We start from the raw sequence: 25474 nt of genomic DNA on the forward strand, positions 1-25474 counted from the left end.
GATTCCCCGCTGGGTCACTGTCTGTGCGGAGTCTGCACGTTCTCCCCGTGTCTGTGTGGGCTTCCTCCGGGTGCTCCGGTTTCCTCCCACAGTCCAAAGACGTGCAGGTTAGGTGGGTTGGCCAGGCTAAATTGTCCTTAGTGACCAAAAAGGTGAGGCGGGGTTATTGGGTTACGGGGATAGGGTGGAAGTGGGTCGGTGCAGACTCGATGGCCGAATGGCCTCCTTCTGCACTGTATGTTCTATGACCTTTAACTCTCCTAGATTTAAACGATCTAAACCCCATGTAGGTTGCCTATCCCCATTACCCCAAGGGCAACTAGGAATGGGCAAGAAATGCAGCCTGTCATCATTCAAATCCTAAGAAAATACAGAAGTCGCACATTATTGATGCTGATCACTCAAAACATGGCAACTCATGGGAAACATGTGGAGCTGCAATATTTTTAGACATTAATGGATAAAGAAGATTTAAAAATATGGGTGAATCAACAGGTAAAGCAACATATATAATAATAATCTTTATTGCTTAAATTAACACTGCAATGAAATTACTGTGAAAAGCCCCTAGTCACCACATTCCGGCACCTGTTCAGGTACACGGAGGGAGAATTCAGAATGTACAACTTACCTAATTGCACGTCTTTCGGGACTAATGGGAGGCACATGGAGGAAACCCACGTAGACACAGGGAGAATGTGCAGACTCCGCACAGTGATCCAACCGGGAATCAAACCTGGGACCCTGGTGCTGTGAAGCCACAGTGTTAACCACTGTGCTACCGTGCTGCTATACATTTCTGTTGGAGTTAAACACTGCCAAAATACTTCAGGAAACTAGGAATATTGAGAGAAAATCCAGGTTTGTTCAAAGAATAGAGAAAAAATAACTAAAATGAAGTTATGGTTCAGGTGGAGAGGGTGGTATGGCGGCACAGTGGTTAGCACTGTTGCCTCACATTGCCACGGACCCAGGTTCAATCCCGGCCCCGGGTCACTGTCTATATGGAGTTTGCACATTCTCCCCATGTGTGCATGGGTCTCAATCCACAACCCAAAGATGTGCAGGGTAGGTGGATTGACCACGCTAAATTGCCCATTACTGGAAATATAAAAAGATTATTTCAGTTGGAGAGCAATTAACACAATAGCCATCAAACAATTCAACAAACTCAGTGCCAGAGTTTGTGTATCAACATCCAGGCTCTGGCCATAGTTCACCTTTTATGCTTCTCAATGTTTTACACTGATCATTAACAGACTGTTAATTAAGATAATGCCCATGAATTATCTGGTACCCTGCCCTGGATGTCGATAAATGTCACAGAGAATAACTTTCAGGGTCAAGAGCCATTTGCAAAGCCAGGGCAGGTCACCAATCTTATTTACACCCTTCGAAGGTACAGCAGAAACTTAACAAAGTTCAAAAGGGCCAAAGGAAAATATCTTCCAAAGCACCCTGGCTTCCGTTGGAGTAATTCTGATTAGAGAAGGTAACTGCAATGACCTTCAGGACGGAATAAGTTAATCAAATTAACTTTGTAGGCTGTCACTATGCCCCAAAGTAATTTGGCTGGGATCACCACTGAGGTCCTAAAGGGAGTAAATCCCTGGGGATACTAATGAACTTCCTGAAGTGTTGGGTACTCTGGTACACAGACGAACCAACACGGTTGCGAATGGTACAACGCAGTTTTATTTCAATCAACTATGAACATAGTAAACTCTGGTATTCAGCACATGGTGAATGTCTGAGTGGCTGGCAATGAGGTCTGTGCCCTGAGCCGTCTCCTGCTCGAGTGCCAGGAAGTGTTGTGTTCCCTGTTTTGTACTGTGTAAGCTCTTGTCTGTGATTGGCTGTCGTGTTGTGTGTGTTGATTGGTCCGTTGATCTGTCCATCATTATGTATGTATGTATGTGCTGTGATGTTCACCTGAATATCATGACACTTCCCCCATAATTCCCTCTTGAAATGGGAAAGGAAACGCCACTCTCCCACACTAACTGCAGGTTTAAGCTTTGATGGCAATGTTGCATTGAATTCCCATTGGCTGCAGCATTTGTCTGCAAAGCAAGAGATTAAATTTCTAAAGCGCTTTTTGAACTTTTTGAAAATGTTTAAGTGCTTGCACACCAAGGGGCACGTCTTGTTTTTCCAGAGTCTCCACTATTCTGATCCTTCTTTGGTGAGATCTTTCGGTAATGACAGAGCTCACAATCGCACCTCACGGAATAAATCAAAATTTCAACTCCTTTTTGCTCCAGTACAAGAAACTGTTCAAACTCACCTAAAACCTCACTGTAATACGAGTCCCATTCACACCAGAACCAGTTGCTCATCAGGTTGTACATGCTCGTGTGATTGATGTTTTGAATTCTCTCAGCAAATGTCATTCTATCAGAAAGTTCTGACATGGAAACAGGTACCTAGGAAAGGGGAGCTGGCAGTTGTCCACAGAGCCGCTCCAATGCAGATCCGAAGGAGAATCTCAGAGTGAAAATAAAGGGAATTCCCAGCTTTACAGCCAGAAGCTCACCACAGGATGTACGGGATCACACAGCAGAACTGTAAACTCTGATTCTTCCAGTTTTTGCAGCAGTTTGTGGTTCTTGATGATTCTGTCACATATCTGTCTGTCACAGGCCAGATCAGCACATTGTCACTGGCAACCCTTTGACAAAAGAGGAACATTATAAACACATGCCTGAGCTGCATTATTGCTGATCCAGAATGGTGTAGAGTCATAAATAACCAACACTGACTTGTCAAATTACATATTTAGATGTAGATCACTGCTCCTATCAGAATGAATCAGAATAAATAAAACCCATTCACCTATCAGACATGAAGCCATGAGGGGGAATAAAGTTCAGTTTTATGTGATAAGGACACGGCAAATTCAAAATCCAGGACTGGATTTAGAAATGCCACGATTGGATGATGCAGGACTTCATTATGCGAACAGTTGTTTGAGAGTAAACAACTTGATTATTGCTGTGGAAAGAGGCATGCTGCTGAAGATTTTCATCATGCATTCAACAAATTTTTGATATACCTTCTATTTCCAGGGAGGTTGACCGAGCACTTTTAGGGCCTTGGCTGTCTCGCCACCTGAATCGCCAGATTTTCACCTCAGTGTCTCGCCTCTAATAAGGGGAGCTGTTTTAAATGCTCCCTCACATAGAACATAGAACATGACAGCGCAGTACAGGCCCTTCGGCCTTCGATGTTGCACCGACCTGTGAAACCACTCTAAAGCCCATCTACACAGGTTGAATAAACTTGGCTGGTTCTCACTAGAACGAAGGAGGTTGAGGGGCGACCTGATAGAGGTCTACAAAATTATGAGTGGCATCGACAGAGTGAATAGTCAGAGACTTTTTCCCAGGGTAGAGGGATCAATCACTAGGGGGCATAGGTTTACGGTGCGAGGGACAAGGTTTAGAGGAGATGGAGAGACAAATTATTTACAGAGAGTAGTGGGTGCCTGGAACTCGCTGCCGGAGGAGGTGGTGGAAGCAGGGACGATAGTGATGTTTAAGGGGCACCTTGACAAATACATGAATAGGATGGGAATAGAGGGATACGGACCCCGGAAGTGTAGAAGATTTTAGTTTAGACGGGCAGCATGGTCAGTGCAGGCTTGGAGGGTCGAAGGACCTGTTCCTGTGCTGTGCTTTTCTTTTTAGAACATTAGAACATTACAGCGCAGTACAGGCCATTCAGCCCTCGATGTTGCGCCGACCTGTGAAACCAATCTAAAGCCCATCTACACTATTCCATTATCATCCATATGTTTATCCAATGACCATTTAAATGCCCTTAATGTTGGCGAGTCCACTACTGTTGCAGGCAGGGCATTCCACGCCCTTACTACTCTCTGAGTAAAGAACCTACCTCTGACATCTGTCCTATATCTATCTCCTCTTAATTTAAAGCTATGTCCCCTCGTGCTAGACATCACCATCCGAGGAAAAAGGCTCTCACTGTCCACCCTATCTAATCCTCTGATCATCTTGTGTGCCTCAATTCAGTCACCTCTTAACCTTCTTCTAATGAAAACAGCCTCAAGTCCCTCAGCCTTCCCTCATAAAATCTTTCTTCCATACCAGGCAACATCCTGGTAAATCTCTTCTGCACCCTTTCCAATGCTTCCACATCCTTCCTATAATGCGGCGACCAGAATTGCACGCAATACTCCAAATGCGGCCGCACCAGAGTTTTGTACAGCTGCAACATGACCTCATGGCTCCGAAACCCAATCCCTCTACCAATAAAAGCCAACACACCGTACGCCTTCCCAACAACCCCCTCAACCTGGGTGGCAACCTCCAAGGATCTATGCACATGGACACCGAGACCCCTCTGCCCATCCACACCACCAAGAATCTTACCATCAGCCCAGTATTCTGTCTTCCTGTTATTCCTTCCAAAATGAATCACCTCACACCCTTCTGCATTAAACTCCATTTGCCACCTCTCAGCCCAGCTCCGCAGCCCATCCACGTCCCTCTGTAACCCGCAACATCCCTCCGGACTGTCCACAACTCCACCGACCCTAGTGTCACCTGCAAATTCACTCACCCATCCTTCCACGCCCTCCTCCAGGTCATTTATAAACATGACAAACAGCAGTGGCCCCAAAACAGATCCTTGGGATTCAGTCAACACACAAGCATGGCAAAGCGCAAATCCTGCTCCTCACTTTTGGGGATGCCGATCTGGCCAGGCTTCTGGAAACCGTAGATGAGAGACAGGGCATCCTGTTCCCCTGAAGGTGTTGGAGGGCCAGCAGCAGGGCCACCAATACAGCCTGGGAGGCAGCGGCAGCAGCAGTCGGTGTGGGCAGCATGATCAAGAGGACCAGCATCCAATGTAGGAAGAAGGCCAACGACCTCCACCAAGCTGCAAGGGTAAGTTACCACCTCCGTCCTGGCATCAGTTCTGCCTACCACCCCTCAAATTCCCAACTGCCCCCCACCCCCCCTGCCCCTTCCCCGTCTCCCATCAAATCTCTGGCTGACCCCTCGCACCCTCCCCACAAACGATCTTCGTGCTTGCTCCTCAGCACCTCCTGGCACCCACCAGCACAACCCCATCATGTCCAGTTGTGGTGCCCACATGTCACCTGCTTTCCATCCCCTCATCCAACAAGCGCGCGGCTCACGAAGCCCTCTCTTTGTCCCCGCAGAAGAAGACAGCCCATAATAAGCGGGAAAGGGCCAAGACGGGGGGGGGGGGAAGAGTACGATAGAATTGGAGTCTCACCGCCTATGAGGAATGGGTTGGCCTGCGCCATAGATGTGAGGATCCACTATCCCTTCACCCAGATAACCTGTCTCGAGTGAGTTGTTCATGATAGACAAAATGGTCCTTCCCTCTCACTGACCACATGTCCATTGTCTCACAGGATCTCCATCTGATGGGGTCAGGCCATTCAGAGTCTTTCCCCTCCTGCCACCCAAGAGACCACTTTGGAGGAGAGTTCCGAGGAGACCGCTATCAAGGCATCAAAGTTATCAGCCCGACCTACCACCTGCGCAGAGACACACACCTCGGTGGACAACATTAGTGGACAGGCTTCTGGGGCACAATCTGATGAGCACCATACAGTTGCCGATGGACATCAGGTGGAGGTAGGAACATCCAAGAGAGACAATAGTCGGATATCCTCTGCATCCCAGGACTCTGCTAAGTCCTAGTCAGATGCCGAGCTCCTGGACAAGGTTATCCCAGAGCTGATCCAGATGCTAGGACACAGCCATGAGATTCAGGAGGGAATCATAGAATCATAGAATTTACAGTACAGAAGGAGGCCATTTTGGCCCATCGAGTCTGCACCAGCCCTTGGAAAGAGCACCCTACTTAAGCCCAGACCTCCACCCTATCCCTGTAACCCAGTAACTGCACCTAACCTTTTGGACACCAAGGGGCAATTTAGTATGGCCAATCCATCTAACCTGCACATTTAACCCACGCAGACATGGGAAGAATGTGCAGACTCCACAGAGACGGTGACCCAAGCCAGGAATCGAACCTTGGACCCTGGAGCTGTGAAGCAACAGTGCTAACCACTGTGCTACTGTGTCAGCAACATTCCAGCGAGTGCATAGCCGATTGGAGCAGTTCCAAAGATTATGGGTGCAGGAGATGATGTTGTAAATGCCTGGCACCGAGTCCAACACTGCTATGGTGGCAACTATAGTGGAGGCCTGGAGCACGAGGTCAGCGTCTTGAGTGGTGGTGCCCAATGCATGGCTCAGTCTGTGATGACCATGGCTGAGGGCCTCGGCATCACGTCTCAGTCACTGAGGGACGCCCCATACGCAGGTGGACATTGCCGAGGCCCTGCAGAGCATCGCTGAGGGCGTCAACACCATGGTGTAGCCAATAGGGAGCCGCCAGGACTGGCAGAACCAGCTGACGCAGAGGCCTCTGGAGCTCACTCCAGCTGCCCCTCTATCCCATGGAGACCCCCAGGGTGTTATAGGTACCATCAGGGAGGAGGAAGCACTAGAGGCCAACCAGGGGCCTGCCACCAAGGAGGCGATGGTGGTCTTAAGTTTTTCTGAACTCCCTCCTCCTGATACCAGCGCATCTCAAGGGCAGCGGGCAGATCAAGGTGGCACAACAACGCCTGTGACACCTGTAAGTAAGCCGGGGCCCTTCAGAGGACGTCCGCCAAGAGCATCGAAGACCACAGGATACGAAAAGCAGCAAACTGCCTCCACCTCTAGGTGCCTCCTGGGGACACACCTAGACATAGAAGTAGACCACGTAAGATCAAGAAGATTGAGATTCACCGATAGTGCCCACACCCCCTTGCCCTATCTGTAGCTAGGGGGAATGGAAATGTCAAATGTTCGCAATTAGACCCTGTAACACCTCATACATGTGAAACCTCTGTAATGTTCATCTTCACAGCGAGCCTACTTGTATTCCCACCCCCTGTTGATCTCCTCTCCCCCCCCACCTGCCCCCCGATGCAGACCCTGTTCAGAGGATGGGTGTGAGCACACTGTCAGCAGAAATTTTGGCAGAAACCGAGGAGCACCAGAGCTTTCCTCACAGCACCTGGTCATCACTCTCCTGCCTTGTATATTGACCCGCTGACAGTGCTAACACAGACCCATCACCCTGGAGTAATGCTACACAGACCCTACGAGGGTGGAAGGACATGCATTGAGTGGAACCCCTTCCTGCTAATGAAGGGCACTCCCTAACACCCCAGTGTGCGCAAGGCAACATGCAAGCCATCAATTACCCCCTGGCCCTGGGGTATCCTGGCGATGGTGGCGAATCCTGCAGCCCGGGCATCATGGTGGGCTTGATCTAGTTCAAATCTATTTTAGTAAGCTTGGTTGAGCACTGAATGTTGGCCAAGACACCAAGAAGGGGGCAGTTATAGGGCAGCATGGTGGACTAGTGGTTAGCACAGCTGCCTCGCGGCGCTGGGGTCCCAGGTTCGATCCCGGCTCTGGGTCACTGTCCGTGTGGAGTTGGCACATTCTCCCCATGTCTACATGGGTTTCGCCCCCACAACCCAAAAATGTGCAGTGTAGGGCATTGGCCACACTAAATTGCTCCTTAATTGGAAAAAATAATTGGGTAATCTAAATTTAAAAAAAAAAGAAGGGGGCGGTTTTGAGCCTGCAATAGCCGGGCGCGGCATCATCAACACAGGCGCAAAATCTGAAGAGAATCGGAAATCTTGAATCTCATTGGCGAGGTGGTGATTTCCCATTTCAAACCCCCCTCACTGGTGGAGTAACATGAAAAACATGGCAGGAGCCCGGGAACCTCCCTTTAGTACATTAGCATGTCAATAGCATGTTCTTAAATTGCGGGATGACCACCTCCTGAAACCTGGTATTGACGTAATTCTCAGACTTACAGATCAATACTTTATGTTACAATCTCTGTAGAGACCAGTATCTATTTTTAAAATCAAAAGGTATTTACTGAAAGAATGAAGCCACAAGATTCCACGATTCAAAACAGAAGAATTTTTACTAAGAGTCAAACAAAAGAAACGATAAATATTATCGTAGACATCTCCGATACTTTCAAATCCAGGATCATTACAAGTTAAATCTGAATCAATAGACACATTGCTGTTGATTATGAACTATTACATATTAATTGGCAGATAAAACTAAGAGGGGCCTTAACCTATGGCATGGCAGCCCACTGCATATCTGTCATCAAACTCCGTCACATGGTCCTCTAAAACTCTGTCTTCCCTTTGAAGAATTTCAGCTCCTCGCTTTCTAGGAGATAGTCTGATCCCCGGCCAGCAGCAGAGCACAATCAACCCAAGTTCCATGGGAATGGTCTTCACCACTTCATCCAATCATTGTGCACACTTGAATTAATCAAAAGCATGGGGGACAATATCTCCCAGGTACATTCTCCATGGTAACACAATGACCAATCCAGGTTGACCTGCCTGCCAATCAGCACCATTTTCTCATGCAGTATAAATTGTTGCTCCCTTTGAGATTTTTAATTCTTCCTTCTGTCCTGATGAGTGCATGACAAAAAGCTTTGACAGCATGTCTCTTTTTTCAGAAATACTCTTGACTGAAAGCTGAACCTCTCAACTTGGTCTGGCTGGCCCCGATCCACCAACGTTATCTCAAAGTAACCAAAACAGTTGCCGAAACTCTGGTTTTTACTCAACTTCTGAATCTGGCCTCTGCCTTCTTCAGCTTGCCTGTACCACATCACGATAGACGGCTGCCAACACAATACACTGTTTAAACTCTGCCGCTCTGTTTCCAAATGGCTTAGCCACTGAAGACTCTGTTTAAATCTGCCACACTGCTCGCCGTTGGCACTTCTCTAAATGACTCATGCAAAAACATCACCTTCCACTGTGCAGCACACCCTCAATACTGCATCAGAAAGGTTGGCCTAGATTTTGCACTGAAGTATCTGGGGTGGTGCTTTAACCAAAGCCCATACGACTCAGGTGGGAGGGTTCTACCCCACTGAGCTTCAGCTGGCACCCTAATTGATTTCTGGATATCGCTGTCATGTGAGAGTACCCTTTAAGAAATTGGTGTTTAAGAAATGTACCTTTAAGAAATGGAGTTGCTCATGTTACTGGAGTGATGTCAGAGTGTGGGTGGAGCTGAGCTCTACACTGCTTTTTTTAGTTTCAGTTTGAGAAGAGCTTGGGTGTGTCTGTGTTTTTCAGGGAGCTGCCTCTGAAGTCTGCCATCCAAAGACTATCTTAATCATTTGGTGAATTCAGAATTATAAATGATTTCAGTATTGAATGTAAACCCTAATATGCTCCTGTTTACAGGTTTGTTAAGTTTTTGGAAAGTTAAAAGAACAGCATACAGATAACATAGTGTTGTATTCTTTGGGGGTGTATTTGATTTACTGGTTGCTAAGATGTTCACTTTGTTTTAGAAAGGCTAACTTGAGTTCATAGAATAAACATTGTTTTGTTTTAAAAACCACTGGTCCATTTTCTGCTGTACCACACCTGTAGAGTGGGCCATGTGCTCCCCATACCACAATCTATTAAAAGTTGTGGGTCAGGTGAACTCCATGATACACTTTGGGATTCTCTAAACCCTGACCCATAACAATCGCCCATGTAATTCAACCCTCCCACTCGCAAGTCTCCTTTATATTAACATCAGTGTCATATTATTGTGTCCATTTGAGCAGTTACACTCATTAAAGATAGTATCTAAACATTCCTTATTTTCAAATGATGTCCAAAATAAAGAATGTTGAATACTATATTTAATGAGGCTATTTAATGGTCTACGATATAAGTCAAGTAAAAAATTGGAGAGCTTCCCAGATTGCACGTTTGTACTGTGGCTAGTATGCATAAGTGATGGTGAAATGAGTTTAAACTGTACAGAGAATTATATATAACATAGAATTGGGCACTTAACCTTTATGTTCCAGTGAAGCTTCATCCTATCCTTCCTCATCTGACTCTTTCCAAATAACACTTTATTCTCTTCTCCCATATGGTACAACTTCTCCAGAGAGTATTCTTGATTGTTCGAGGGCTGCCAAACCATGGCTTTGTCACGAGTTTTACGAGGAGGCAGATTCCAAGTCTACCTCAGCCAGAATAGGGTTTGAATTCCATGCTGCTGAATCACACACGAGCTGTCAAGCCAACTGAGTTAACCACGCCCTTCCTTGGCACATCAAGCTCCCTTTGAATGTGTCGATACTATTTGCTGCAACTAATTCCTGTGGAAGTGAGTTCTGTATTTTCGCCACTCTGTGCAAAGAAGCTTCTTCTGAACTTTCTGCATGATTTCTTAGTGTCGCTATTATATATGAAGACCTCCAATTTTGCACGTCCCCACAAGTGGAAACGCTGTTTCGGTATCTACTTCATGAAACCTTCCATAATTAGGTCATTATCATCTCTTTACAAGAGAAAAAGAGACCCACCATGTTCATCCTTTGCTGACACGTAGCTTATCCTTTGTGCTTGTTGTCCATTAACTCCACATGGACTAACCCAATCCATTTGTCAAGTGACAACTTATTGAAGACGTTTTGGAAATTTAGATGAATCACATGTACTATTTTGTCCCTGTCCACTCATTCTGTTACCTCTTCGAAGTATTCAATTAAGGTTGGTAAAGCCATTTTCCATTTTGAAATTAATTTTCCTACTTAAAGAAGGGATATATGGTGTGGTTTGCAGAATTTCCTTGGGACCAATTTTTTTTTGCTGATTTCCACATGTTTTATGTTCAGCCATCATCTAATGTTGTTTGCTGGAAATCTGAACATAACTTGAGCATGGGGAAGGAGGAATCCCTGGGTTGCATTCAGCGAGAAAACATGAGTTAAGAATGCCAAGGATAACATTAACCATATTGTTAAAGCAGCTAGCAAAGAGACAGATCATGTACATTCAAAATTGCTAATGCGAGTTCAATCCATTTGACATCAGGAAGTGAAACTGTTCAACTCACCTAAAGCTTCACTGTAATACGAGTCCCACTTGCGCCACAACTGTTTGCACACCCAAGCGTACATAAAGGAGTAAAAAACATTTTGAAATCGCTCAGTGAAGGTCATCTTATCGGTAAACTCTGACAGAGCTACTGGTACATAGGAAGGAGGAGCTGGGATTTGTCCACAAAGCATCTCCACGGCAAATCCTGGAGAGAATCTCAGAGTGAAAATGAAGGGAATTCCCAGCTTTATAGCCAAAAGGTCACCGCAGTAATGTACAGGGTCAGCCAGCAGAACTTTAAAGTTCGATTCTTGTAGTTTTTGCAGCAATTTCTGGTTCTTTATTATTCCATCACAGATCTGTCGGGCCATTATTGTTCCATTTGTCAGTACCGCAGTTAATGCTGTGTATCTGCCCCAATAGGTTAAATTATGTTTCTCATGGATCCAGAACTGGAGAATGTTCTTCAGAAATCCTTCGTATGTCTCACTCTTAAACGGTACTTCAAATACAGCAAACTTGATGGCTGAGGGTTCAGAATAGTTTATGTAGAGTGCAGCTGTATGTACAGCCACAGTAACATTATGGCCCCTCTCGATCAGCTCCTCAATGATGAATTTTAAATTTATCCAGTGGCTGCCTTCTGCCGGCCAGATCAGCACATTGTCACCAGCAACACTGTGGAGAAAGAGGAACACTGCAAACAGATGCCTGAGCTGCATGACGTCCACCAGGAATGGCTCCGTATAGCAGATATACACTGAGTCCTTAAATCACTCCTCTATATTCACAGCAGAAAGCCGCTCCTATTTTTAAAAAATAAATTTAGAGTACACAATTCATTTTTTTCCAATTGAGGGGCAATTTTAGCGTGTTCAATCCGCCTACCTTGCACAGCTTTGGGTTGTGGGGGTGAAATCCACGCAGACACGGGGAGAATGTGCAAACTCCACACGGACAGTTACCCAGAGCCGGGATCAAACCTGGGACCTCGGCGCCGTGAGACTGCAATGCTAACCACTGCACCGCTGTGCTGCCCTCTAGCCACTCCTATTAAATGTGTCAGAGCAAACCAACTCCGTTTACCTTCAGGACATTGGCCCTTCAGGGAATAAAGTTTACCTTTGCTTGGTGAAACGGCAGCTAATTCAAAAGCCCGGTCTGACATGAAGCAAATATTGGATCCGGGTTCAATATATATTGGCAGTAAAGAAGGCAAATGGTATGTTGGCCTTCATAGAGAGAGGATTAAAGAACAGGAGCAGGGATGTCTTGCTGCAATTATACAGCGCCTTGATGAGGCCACACATGGAATATTGTGTGCAGTTTTGGTCTCCTTATATGAGGAAGGATGTTCTTGCTATAGATCTGAAAACACGCATAAACCTTTTAGGACTGAGATGAGGGGGAAATTCCTCACCGAGAGAGTGGTAAACCTGTGGAATTCGCTATCACAGGATGCAGTTGAGGCCAAAAACATTGTATGTTTTCAAGAAGAAGTTACATATCACTCTTGAGGCAAAGGGGATAAAAGGATAAGGGGGGGAAGGCAGGATCATGCTATTGAGTTGGATGGTCAGCCATGATCATAATGAATGGCGGAACAGGCTTGAAGGGCCTAATGTCCTCCTCCGATTCCTATTTTCTATGTTTGTATGAGAGCAAGCCGATTCCCCGCTGGGTCACTGTCTGTGCGGAGTCTGCACGTTCTCCCCGTGTCTGTGTGGGCTTCCTCCGGGTGCTCCGGTTTCCTCCCACAGTCCAAAGACGTGCAGGTTAGGTGGGTTGGCCAGGCTAAATTGTCCTTAGTGACCAAAAAGGTGAGGCGGGGTTATTGGGTTACGGGGATAGGGTGGAAGTGGGTCGGTGCAGACTCGATGGCCGAATGGCCTCCTTCTGCACTGTATGTTCTATGACCTTTAACTCTCCTAGATTTAAACGATCTAAACCCCATGTAGGTTGCCTATCCCCATTACCCCAAGGGCAACTAGGAATGGGCAAGAAATGCAGCCTGTCATCATTCAAATCCTAAGAAAATACAGAAGTCGCACATTATTGATGCTGATCACTCAAAACATGGCAACTCATGGGAAACATGTGGAGCTGCAATATTTTTAGACATTAATGGATAAAGAAGATTTAAAAATATGGGTGAATCAACAGGTAAAGCAACATATATAATAATAATCTTTATTGCTTAAATTAACACTGCAATGAAATTACTGTGAAAAGCCCCTAGTCACCACATTCCGGCACCTGTTCAGGTACACGGAGGGAGAATTCAGAATGTACAACTTACCTAATTGCACGTCTTTCGGGACTAATGGGAGGCACATGGAGGAAACCCACGTAGACACAGGGAGAATGTGCAGACTCCGCACAGTGATCCAACCGGGAATCAAACCTGGGACCCTGGTGCTGTGAAGCCACAGTGTTAACCACTGTGCTACCGTGCTGCTATACATTTCTGTTGGAGTTAAACACTGCCAAAATACTTCAGGAAACTAGGAATATTGAGAGAAAATCCAGGTTTGTTCAAAGAATTGAGCAAAAATAACTAAAATGAAGTTATGGTTCAGGTGGAGAGGGTGGTATGGCGGCACAGTGGTTAGCACTGTTGCCTCACATTGCCACGGACCCAGGTTCAATCCCGGCCCCGGGTCACTGTCTATATGGAGTTTGCACATTCTCCCCATGTGTGCATGGGTCTCAATCCACAACCCAAAGATGTGCAGGGTAGGTGGATTGACCACGCTAAATTGCCCATTACTGGAAATATAAAAAAATTATTTCAGTTGGAGAGCAATTAACACAATAGCCATCAAACAATTCAACAAACTCAGTGCCAGAGTTTGTGTATCAACATCCAGGCTCTGGCCATAGTTCACCTTTTATGCTTCTCAATGTTTTACACTGATCATTAACAGACTGTTAATTAAGATAATGCCCATGAATTATCTGGTACCCTGCCCTGGATGTCGATAAATGTCACAGAGAATAACTTTCAGGGTCAAGAGCCATTTGCAAAGCCAGGGCAGGTCACCAATCTTATTTACACCCTTCTAAGGTACAGCAGAAACTTAACAAAGTTCAAAAGGGCCAAAGGAAAATATCTTCCAAAGCACCCTGGCTTCCATTGGAGTAATTCTGATTAGAGAAGGTAACTGCAATGACCTTCAGGACGGAATAAGTTAATCAAATTAACTTTGTAGGCTGTCACTATGCCCCAAATGAATTTGGCTGGGATCACCACTGAGGTCCTAAAGGGAGTAAATCCCTGGGGATACTAATGAACTTCCTGAAGTGTTGGGTACTCTGGTACACAGACGAACCAACACGGTTGCGAATGGTACAACGCAGTTTTATTTCAATCAACTATGAACATAGTAAACTCTGGTATTCAGCACATGGTGAATGTCTGAGTGGCTGGCAATGAGGTCTGTGCCCTGAGCCGTCTCCTGCTCGAGTGCCAGGAAGTGTTGTGTTCCCTGTTTTGCACTGTGTAAGCTCTTGTCTGTGATTGGCTGTCGTGTTGTGTGTGTTGATTGGTCCGTTGATCTGTCCATCATTATGTATGTATGTATGTGCTGTGATGTTCACCTGAATATCATGACACTTCCCCCATAATTCCCTCTTGAAATGGGAAAGGAAACGCCACTCTCCCACACTAACTGCAGGTTTAAGCTTTGATGGCAATGTTGCATTGAATTCCCATTGGCTGCAGCATTTGTCTGCAAAGCAAGAGATTTAATTTCTAAAGCGCTTTTTGAACTTTTTGAAAATGTGTAAGTGCTTGCACACCAAGGGGCACGTCTTGTTTTTCCAGAGTCTCCACTATTCTGATCCTTCTTTGGTGAGATCTTTCGGTAATGACAGAGCTCACAATCGCACCTCACGGAATAAATCAAAATTTCAACTCCTTTTTGCTCCAGTACAAGAAACTGTTCAAACTCACCTAAAACCTCACTGTAATACGAGTCCCATTCACACCAGAACCAGTTGCTCATCAGGTTGTACATGCTCGTGTGATTGATGTTTTGAATTCTCTCAGCAAATGTCATTTTATCAGAAAGTTCTGACATGGAAACAGGTACCTAGGAAAGGGGAGCTGGCAGTTGTCCACAGAGCCGCTCCAATGCAGATCCGAAGGAGAATCTGAGAGTGAAAATAAAGGGAATTCCCAGCTTTGTAGCCAGAAGCTCACCACAGGATGTACGGGATCACACAGCAGAACTGTAAACTCTGATTCTTCCAGTTTTTGCAGCAGTTTGTGGTTCTTGATGATTCTGTCACATATCTGTCTGTCACAGGCCAGATCAGCACATTGTCACTGGCAACCCTTTGACAAAAGAGGAACATTATAAACACATGCCTGAGCTGCATTATTGCTGATCCAGAATGGTGTAGAGTCATAAATAACCAACACTGACTTGTCAAATTACATATTTAGATTTAGATCACTGCTCCTATCAGAATGAATCAGAATAAATCAAACCCATTCACCTATCAGACATGAAGCCATGAGGGGGAATAAAGTTCAGTTTTATGTGATAAGGATACGGCAAATTCAAAATCCAGGACTGGATTTAGAAATGCCACGATTGGATAATGCAGGACTTCATTATGCGAACAGTTGTTTGAGAGTAAACAACTTGATTATTGCTGTGGAAAGAGGCATGCTGCTGAAGATTTTCATCATGCATTCAACAAATTTTTGATATACCTTCTATTTCCAGGGAGGTTGACCGAGCACTTTTAGGGCCTTGGCTGTCTCGCCACCTGAATCGCCAGATTTTCACCTCAGTGTCTCGCCTCTAATAAGGGGAGCTGTTTTAAATGCTCCCTCACATAGAACATAGAACATGACAGCGCAGTACAGGCCCTTCGGCCTTCGATGTTGCACCGACCTGTGAAACCACTCTAAAGCCCATCTACACAGGTTGAATAAACTTGGCTGGTTCTCACTAGAATGAAGGAGGTTGAGGGGCGACCTGATAGAGGTCTACAAAATTATGAGTGGCATAGACAGAGTGAATAGTCAGAGACTTTTTCCCAGGGTAGAGGGATCAATCACTAGGGGGCATAGGTTTACGGTGCGAGGGACAAGGTTTAGAGGAGATGGAGAGACAAATTATTTACAGAGAGTCGTGGGTGCCTGGAACTCGCTGCCGGAGGAGGTGGTGGAAGCAGGGACAATAGTGATGTTTAAGGGGCACCTTGACAAATACATGAATAGGATGGGAATAGAGGGATACGGACCCCGGAAGTGTAGAAGATTTTAGTTTAGACGGGCAGCATGGTCAGTGCAGGCTTGGAGGGTCGAAGGACCTGTTCCTGTGCTGTGCTTTTCTTTTTAGAACATTAGAACATTACAGCGCAGTACAGGCCATTCAGCCCTCGATGTTGCGCCGACCTGTGAAACCAATCTAAAGCCCATCTACACTATTCCATTATCATCCATATGTTTATCCAATGACCATTTAAATGCCCTTAATGTTGGCGAGTCCACTACTGTTGCAGGCAGGGCATTCCACGCCCTTACTACTCTCTGAGTAAAGAACCTACCTCTGACATCTGTCCTATATCTATCTCCTCTTAATTTAAAGCTATGTCCCCTCGTGCTAGACATCACCATCCGAGGAAAAAGGCTCTCACTGTCCACCCTATCTAATCCTCTGATCATCTTGTGTGTCTCAATTCAGTCACCTCTTAACCTTCTTCTAATGAAAACAGCCTCAAGTCCCTCAGCCTTCCCTCATAAAATCTTTCTTCCATACCAGGCAACATCCTGGTAAATCTCTTCTGCACCCTTTCCAATGCTTCCACATCCTTCCTATAATGCGGCGACCAGAATTGCACGCAATACTCCAAATGCGGCCGCACCAGAGTTTTGTACAGCTGCAACATGACCCCATGGCTCCGAAACCCAATCCCTCTACCAATAAAAGCCAACACACCGTACGCCTTCCCAACAACCCCCTCAACCTGGGTGGCAACCTCCAAGGATCTATGTACATGGACACCGAGACCCCTCTGCCCATCCACACCACCAAGAATCTTACCATCAGCCCAGTACTCTGTCTTCCTGTTATTCCTTCCAAAATGAATCACCTCACACCCTTCTGCATTAAACTCCATTTGCCACCTCTCAGCCCAGCTCCGCAGCCCATCCACGTCCCTCTGTAACCCGCAACATCCCTCCGGACTGTCCACAACTCCACCGACCCTAGCGTCACCTGTAAATTCACTCACCCATCCTTCCACGCCCTCCTCCAGGTCATTTATAAACATGACAAACAGCAGTGGCCCCAAAACAGATCCTTGGGGTTCAGTCAACACACAAGCATGGCAAAGCGCAAATCCTGCTCCTCACTTTTGGGGATGCCGATCTGGCCAGGCTTCTGGAAACCGTAGATGAGAGACAGGGCATCCTGTTCCCCTGAAGGTGTTGGAGGGCCAGCAGCAGGGCCACCAATACAGCCTGGGAGGCAGCGGCAGCAGCAGTCGGTGTGGGCAGCATGATCAAGAGGACCAGCATCCAATGTAGGAAGAAGGCCAACGACCTCCACCAAGCTGCAAGGGTAAGTTACCACCTCCGTCCTGGCATCAGTTCTGCCTACCACCCCTCAAATTCCCAACTGCCCCCCACCCCCCCTGCCCCTTCCCCGTCTCCCATCAAATCTCTGGCTGACCCCTCGCACCCTCCCCACAAACGATCTTCGTGCTTGCTCCTCAGCACCTCCTGGCACCCACCAGCACAACCCCATCATGTCCAGTTGTGGTGCCCACATGTCACCTGCTTTCCATCCCCTCATCCAACAAGCGCGCGGCTCACGAAGCCCTCTCTTTGTCCCCGCAGAAGAAGACAGCCCATAATAAGCGGGAAAGGGCCAAGACGGGGGGGGGGGGGGGGGAAGAGTACGATAGAATTGGAGTCTCACCGCCTATGAGGAATGGGTTGGCCTGCGCCATAGATGTGAGGATCCACTATCCCTTCACCCAGATAACCTGTCTCGTGTGAGTTGTTCATGATAGACAAAATGGTCCTTCCCTCTCACTGACCACATGTCCATTGTCTCACAGGATCTCCATCTGATGGGGTCAGGCCATTCAGAGTCTTTCCCCTCCTGCCACCCAAGAGACCACTTTGGAGGAGAGTTCCGAGGAGACCGCTATCAAGGCATCAAAGTTATCAGCCCGACCTACCACCTGCGCAGAGACACACACCTCGGTGGACAACATTAGTGGACAGGCTTCTGGGGCACAATCTGATGAGCACCATACAGTTGCCGATGGACATCAGGTGGAGGCAGGAACATCCAAGAGAGACAATAGTCGGAGATCCTCTGCATCCCAGGACTCTGCTGAGTCCTAGTCAGATGCCGAGCTCCTGGACAAGGTTATCCCAGAGCTGATCCAGATGCTAGGACACAGCCATGAGATTCAGGAGGGAATCATAGAATCATAGAATTTACAGTACAGAAGGAGGCCATTTTGGCCCATCGAGTCTGCACCAGCCCTTGGAAAGAGCACCCGACTCAAGCCCATGCCTCCACCCTATCCCTGTAACCCAGTAACCGCACCTAACCTTTTGGACACCAAGGGGCAATTTAGTATGGCCAATCCATCTAACCTGCACATTTAACCCACGCAGACATGGGAAGAATGTGCAGACTCCACAGAGACGGTGACCCAAGCCAGGAATCGAACCTTGGACCCTGGAGCTGTGAAGCAACAGTGCTAACCACTGTGCTACTGTGTCAGCAACATTCCAGCGAGTGCATAGCCGATTGGAGCAGTTCCAAAGATTATGGGTGCAGGAGATGATGTTGTAAATGCCTGGCACCGAGTCCAGCACTGCTATGGTGGCAACTATAGTGGAGGCCTGGAGCACGAGGTCAGCGTCTTGAGTGGTGGTGCCCAATGCATGGCTCAGTCTGTGATGACCATGGCTGAGGGCCTCGGCATCACGTCTCAGTCACTGAGGGACGCCCCATACGCAGGTGGACATTGCCGAGGCCCTGCAGAGCATCGCTGAGGGCGTCAACACCATGGTGTAGCCAATAGGGAGCCGCCAGGACTGGCAGAACCAGCTGACGCAGAGGCCTCTGGAGCTCACTCCAGCTGCCCCTCTATCCCATGGAGACCCCCAGGGTGTTATAGGTACCATCAGGGAGGAGGAAGCACTAGAGGCCAACGAGGGGCCTGCCACCAAGGAGGCGATGGTGGTCTTAAGTTTTTCTGAACTCCCTCCTCCTGATACCAGCGCATCTCAAGGGCAGCGGGCAGATCAAGGTGGCACAACAACGCCTGTGACACCTGTAAGTAAGCCGGGGCCCTTCAGAGGACGTCCGCCAAGAGCATCGAAGACCACAGGATACGAAAAGCAGCAAACTGCCTCCACCTCTAGGTGCCTCCTGGGGACACACCTAGACATAGAAGTAGACCACGTAAGATCAAGAAGATTGAGATTCACCGATAGTGCCCACACTCCCTTTCCCTATCTGTAGCTAGGGGGAATGGAAATGTCAAATGTTCGCAATTAGACCCTGTAACACCTCATACATGTGAAACCTCTGTAATGTTCATCTTCACAGCGAGCCTACTTGTATTCCCACCCCCTGTTGATCTCCTCTCCCCCCCCCCACCTGCCCCCCGATGCAGACCCTGTTCAGAGGATGGGTGTGAGCACACTGTCAGCAGAAATTTTGGCAGAAACCGAGGAGCACCAGAGCTTTCCTCACAGCACCTGGTCATCACTCTCCTGCCTTGTATATTGACCCGCTGACAGTGCTAACACAGACCCATCACCCTGGAGTAATGCTACACAGACCCTACGAGGGTGGAAGGACATGCATTGAGTGGAACCCCTTCCTGCTAATGAAGGGCACTCCCTAACACCCCAGTGTGCGCAAGGCAACATGCAAGCCATCAATTACCCCCTGGCCCTGGGGTATCCTGGCGATGGTGGCGAATCCTGCAGCCCGGGCATCATGGTGGGCTTGATCTAGTTCAAATCTATTTTAGTAAGCTTGGTTGAGCACTGAATGTTGGCCAAGACACCAAGAAGGGGGCAGTTATAGGGCAGCATGGTGGACTAGTGGTTAGCACAGCTGCCTCGCGGCGCTGGGGTCCCAGGTTCGATCCCGGCTCTGGGTCACTGTCCGTGTGGAGTTGGCACATTCTCCCCATGTCTACATGGGTTTCGCCCCCACAACCCAAAAATGTGCAGTGTAGGGCATTGGCCACACTAAATTGCTCCTTAATTGGAAAAAATAATTGAGTAATCTAAATTTTAAAAAAAAAGAAGGGGGCGGTTTTGAGCCTGCAATAGCCGGGCGCGGCATCATCAACACAGGCGCAAAATCTGAAGAGAATCGGAAATCTTGAATCTCATTGGCGAGGTGGTGATTTCCCATTTCAAACCCCCCTCACTGGTGGAGTAACATGAAAAACATGGCAGGAGCCCGGGAACCTCCCTTTAGTACATTAGCATGTCAATAGCATGTTCTTAAATTGCGGGATGACCACCTCCTGAAACCTGGTATTGACGTAATTCTCAGACTTACAGATCAATACTTTATGTTACAATCTCTGTAGAGACCAGTATCTATTTTTAAAATCAAAAGGTATTTACTGAAAGAATGAAGCCACAAGATTCCACGATTCAAAACAGAAGAATTTTTACTAAGAGTCAAACAAAAGAAACGATAAATATTATCGTAGACATCTCCTATACTTTCAAATCCAGGATCATTACAAGTTAAATCTGAATCAATAGACACATTGCTGTTGATTATGAACTATTACATATTAATTGGCAGATAAAACTAAGAGGGGCCTTAACCTATGGCATGGCAGCCCACTGCATATCTGTCATCAAACTCCGTCACCTGGTCCTCTAAAACTCTGTCTTCCTTTTGAAGAATTTCAGCTCCTCGCTTTCTAGGAGATAGTCTGATCCCCGGCCAGCAGCAGAGCACAATCAACCCAAGTTCCATGGGAATGGTCTTCACCACTTCATCCAATCATTGTGCACACTTGAATTAATCAAAAGCATGGGGGACAATATCTCCCAGGTACATTCTCCATGGTAACACAATGACCAATCCAGGTTGACCTGCCTGCCAATCAGCACCATTTTCTCATGCAGTATAAATTGTTGCTCCCTTTGAGATTTTTAATTCTTCCTTCTGTCCTGATGAGTGCATGACAAAAAGCTTTGACAGCATGTCTCTTTTTTCAGAAATACTCTTGACTGAAAGCTGAACCTCTCAACTTGGTCTGGCTGGCCCCGATCCACCAACGTTATCTCAAAGTAACCAAAACAGTTATGGTTTTTACTCAACTTCTGAATCTGGCCTCTGCCTTCTTCAGCTTGCCTGTACCACATCACGATAGACGGCTGCCAACACAATACACTGTTTAAACTCTGCCGCTCTGTTTCCAAATGGCTTAGCCACTGAAGACTCTGTTTAAATCTGCCACACTGCTCGCCGTTGGCACTTCTCTAAATGACTCATGCAAAAACATCACCTTCCACTGTGCAGCACACCCTCAATGCTGCATCAGAAAGGTTGGCCTAGATTTTGCACTGAAGTATCTGGGGTGGTGCTTTAACCAAAGCCCATACGACTCAGGTGGGAGGGTTCTACCCCACTGAGCTTCAGCTGGCACCCTAATTGATTTCTGGATATCGCTGTCATGTGAGAGTACCCTTTAAGAAATTGGTGTTTAAGAAATGTACCTTTAAGAAATGGAGTTGCTCATGTTACTGGAGTGATGTCAGAGTGTGGGTGGAGCTGAGCTCTACACTGCTTTTTTTAGTTTCAGTTTGAGAAGAGCTTGGGTGTGTCTGTGTTTTTCAGGGAGCTGCATCTGAAGTCTGCCATCCAAAGACTATCTTAATCATTTGGTGAATTCAGAATTATAAATGATTTCAGTATTGAATGTAAACCCTAATATGCTCCTGTTTAGAGGTTTGTTAAGTTTTTGGACGTTAAAAGAACAGCATACAGATAACATAGTGTTGTATTCTTTGGGGGTGTATTTGATTTACTGGTTGCTAAGATGTTCACTTTGTTTTAGAAAGGCTAACTTGAGTTCATAGAATAAACATTGTTTTGTTTTAAAAACCACTGGTCCATTTTCTGCTGTACCACACCTGTAGAGTGGGCCATGTGCTCCCCATACCACAATCTATTAAAAGTTGTGGGTCAGGTGAACTCCATGATACACTTTGGGATTCTCTAAACCCTGACCCATAACAATCGCCCATGTAATTCAACCCTCCCACTCGCAAGTCTCCTTTATATTAACATCAGTGTCATATTATTGTGTCCATTTGAGCAGTTACACTCATTAAAGATAGTATCTAAACATTCCTTATTTTCAAATGATGTCCAAAATAAAGAATGTTGAATACTATATTTAATGAGGCTATTTAATGGTCTACGATATAAGTCAAGTAAAAAATTGGAGAGCTTCCCAGATTGCACGTTTGTACTGTGGCTAGTATGCATAAGTGATGGTGAAATGAGTTTAAACTGTACAGAGAATTATATATAACATAGAATTGGGCACTTAACCTTTATGTTCCAGTGAAGCTTCATCCTATCCTTCCTCATCTGACTCTTTCCAAATAACACTTTATTCTCTTCTCCCATATGGTACAACTTCTCCAGAGAGTATTCTTGATTGTTCGAGGGCTGCCAAACCATGGCTTTGTCACGAGTTTTACGAGGAGGCAGATTCCAAGTCTACCTCAGCCAGAATAGGGTTTGAATTCCATGCTGCTGAATCACACACGAGCTGTCAAGCCAACTGAGTTAACCACGCCCTTCCTTGGCACATCAAGCTCCCTTTGAATGTGTCGATACTATTTGCTGCAACTAATTCCTGTGGAAGTGAGTTCTGTATTTTCGCCACTCTGTGCAAAGAAGCTTCTTCTGAACTTTCTGCATGATTTCTTAGTGTCGCTATTATATATGAAGACCTCCAATTTTGCACGTCCCCACAAGTGGAAACGCTGTTTCGGTATCTACTTCATGAAACCTTCCATAATTAGGTCATTATCATCTCTTTACAAGAGAAAAAGAGACCCACCATGTTCATCCTTTGCTGACACGTAGCTTATCCTTTGTGCTTGTTGTCCATTAACTCCACATGGACTAACCCAATCCATTTGTCAAGTGACAACTTATTGAAGACGTTTTGGAAATTTAGATGAATCACATGTACTATTTTGTCCCTGTCCACTCATTCTGTTACCTCTTCGAAGTATTCAATTAAGGTTGGTAAAGCCATTTTCCATTTTGAAATTAATTTTCCTACTTAAAGAAGGGATATATGGTGTGGTTTGCAGAATTTCCTTGGGACCAAATTTTTTGCTGATTTCCACATGTTTTATGTTCAGCCATCATCTAATGTTGTTTGCTGGAAATCTGAACATAACTTGAGCATGGGGAAGGAGGAATCCCTGGGTTGCATTCAGCGAGAAAACATGAGTTAAGAATGCCAAGGATAACATTAACCATATTGTTAAAGCAGCTAGCAAAGAGACAGATCATGTACATTCAAAATTGCTAATGCGAGTTCAATCCATTTGACATCAGGAAGTGAAACTGTTCAACTCACCTAAAGCTTCACTGTAATACGAGTCCCACTTGCGCCACAACTGTTTGCACACCCAAGCGTACATAAAGGAGTAAAAAACATTTTGAAATCGCTCAGTGAAGGTCATCTTATCGGTAAACTCTGACAGAGCTACTGGTACATAGGAAGGAGGAGCTGGGATTTGTCCACAAAGCATCTCCACGGCAAATCCTGGAGAGAATCTCAGAGTGAAAATGAAGGGAATTCCCAGCTTTATAGCCAAAAGGTCACCGCAGTAATGTACAGGGTCAGCCAGCAGAACTTTAAAGTTCGATTCTTGTAGTTTTTGCAGCAATTTCTGGTTCTTTATTATTCCATCACAGATCTGTCGGGCCATTATTGTTCCATTTGTCATTACCGCAGTTAATGCTGTGTATCTGCCCCAATAGGTTAAATTATGTTTCTCATGGATCCAGAACTGGAGAATGTTCTTCAGAAATCCTTCGTATGTCTCACTCTTAAACGGTACTTCAAATACAGCAAACTTGATGGCTGAGGGTTCAGAATAGTTTATGTAGAGTGCAGCTGTATGTACAGCCACAGTAACATTATGGCCCCTCTCGATCAGCTCCTCAATGATGAATTTTAAATTTATCCAGTGGCTGCCTTCTGCCGGCCAGATCAGCACATTGTCACCAGCAACACCGTGGAGAAAGAGGAACACTGCAAACAGATGCCTGAGCTGCATGATGTCCACCAGGAATGGCTCCGTATAGCAGATATACACTGAGTCCTTAAATCACTCCTCTATATTCACAGCAGAAAGCCACTCCTATTCAGGGGTGAGAACAAACCAACTCAATTTACCTGCAGGACATTGGCCCTTCAGGGAATAAAGTTCACCATTGCTTCATGAAACGGCAGCAAATTCAAAAGCCAGGTCTGGCATTAAACAAATATTGGATCCGGGTTCAATATATACTGGAAAAGGCAACATAGGCAAGTTTATGGAGAAAGCAAAAGGCTGTGGGACGAATTGCTTGTTCTTTTAAAGAACTGACACAGGCTTGATGGCTCCAGTGGTTGTAGGATTGGAATCCCTTCCAACTGGACTTTAATTAAATTTAACACCCAAAAGCTTCATGGGCATAAACTTGCAAACAAACAGGCTAAATCTCAACACATAGGCAGGTTGTACTGTGTGGTGGTACGTATTAGGGGTAGTATGGTACCTGTGATGCTGAGAGGCTATTGGTAGACAGACACTGGGTCCTGATTGGATCTGCCGCCTGCTTGCTCCACCCAGTAAGGCGGAGTATAAGAGCCCGGGTTCTCCCAGCAGCCGCATTCTGTAACTGAGCTGCTGGGGAACAAGTCTTGCTTAATAAAGCCTCGATTGACTTCGTCACTTCTCGACTCGTGAGTAATTGATTGTGCCACATACTGTAAGGGGTTAACCTTCAAAGCATGTAAAAACAGGAACCAAGTCGAAACTATGTAAAGACACTGGGAGATTATGACCTCAGACAATCCAACTGAAGAAATGGGGAGGACTTCAGAGCTAATGGTCCCAGTCAGGAGCCATTGTACAAACAAATCTGGGAGCCAGAGACACCTCACCTGAATGGGTCCATTGTTTCGGTCCAGGAAGCAACATCGCAGTGAATGGACTTGTCTGGGGCAAGGCAGGAACCAGGCTAAAGAGATTTTTAAAAAGCACTGACCATCCAAACAGATCTCCCCAGGAAATATGCTTGGATATTTTTGATTTAAAAAAAGGCTAAGGCAGTAGGACCTGGCACTGCAGTCACCAAGGAGGATCGGGAAGGGTCAACCTGATTCATGGACCTACAGTTCGTGCTGGAAAGACCAACTGCGTGGGGTCATAATATACACCAGTATATCATGGTGCAGACACACACA

The 25474-nt window shown here is 46.2% G+C and overlaps 1 protein-coding gene across 2 annotated transcripts; it reads right to left on the bottom strand.

The window, feature by feature from the left end:
- Positions 1-2292: 2292 nt before the first annotated feature.
- Positions 2293-24369, bottom strand: LOC140429735 (UDP-glucuronosyltransferase 2A1-like). 2 transcript variants are annotated; one of them, XM_072517091.1, is made up of 4 exons: positions 23594-24369; positions 14913-15296; positions 10974-11635; positions 2293-2671 (listed from the first exon to the last, which is right to left on the bottom strand). In XM_072517091.1, the coding sequence occupies exons 1-2, from the start codon at positions 24297-24299 to the stop codon at positions 15274-15276; spliced, it is 729 nt and encodes a 242-aa protein (XP_072373192.1). In that variant the 5' UTR covers positions 24300-24369; the 3' UTR covers positions 2293-2671; positions 10974-11635; positions 14913-15273. The 2 variants fall into 2 exon arrangements, with proteins under 2 accessions (XP_072373192.1, XP_072373191.1); XM_072517090.1 differs by lacking the exons at positions 14913-15296; positions 23594-24369 and adding an exon at positions 11846-11972 and having other exon boundaries at positions 10974-11763.
- Positions 24370-25474: the final 1105 nt, after the last annotated feature.

This window comes from Scyliorhinus torazame, chromosome 9 (genome assembly GCF_047496885.1).
Source record: "Scyliorhinus torazame isolate Kashiwa2021f chromosome 9, sScyTor2.1, whole genome shotgun sequence".
Lineage (NCBI taxonomy): Eukaryota > Metazoa > Chordata > Chondrichthyes > Carcharhiniformes > Scyliorhinidae > Scyliorhinus > Scyliorhinus torazame.

Coding starts and splice junctions, on each gene's coding strand:
- LOC140429735 (XM_072517091.1), bottom strand. CDS start 24,299: ATGCAGCTCAGGCATCTGTTTGCAGTGTTCCTCTTTCTCCACGGTGTT. Junction 15,297..23,593: donor GTATTACAGTGAAGCTTTAG/GTGAGTTGAACA, acceptor CTTTTGTCAAAG/GGTTGCCAGTGACAATGTGC.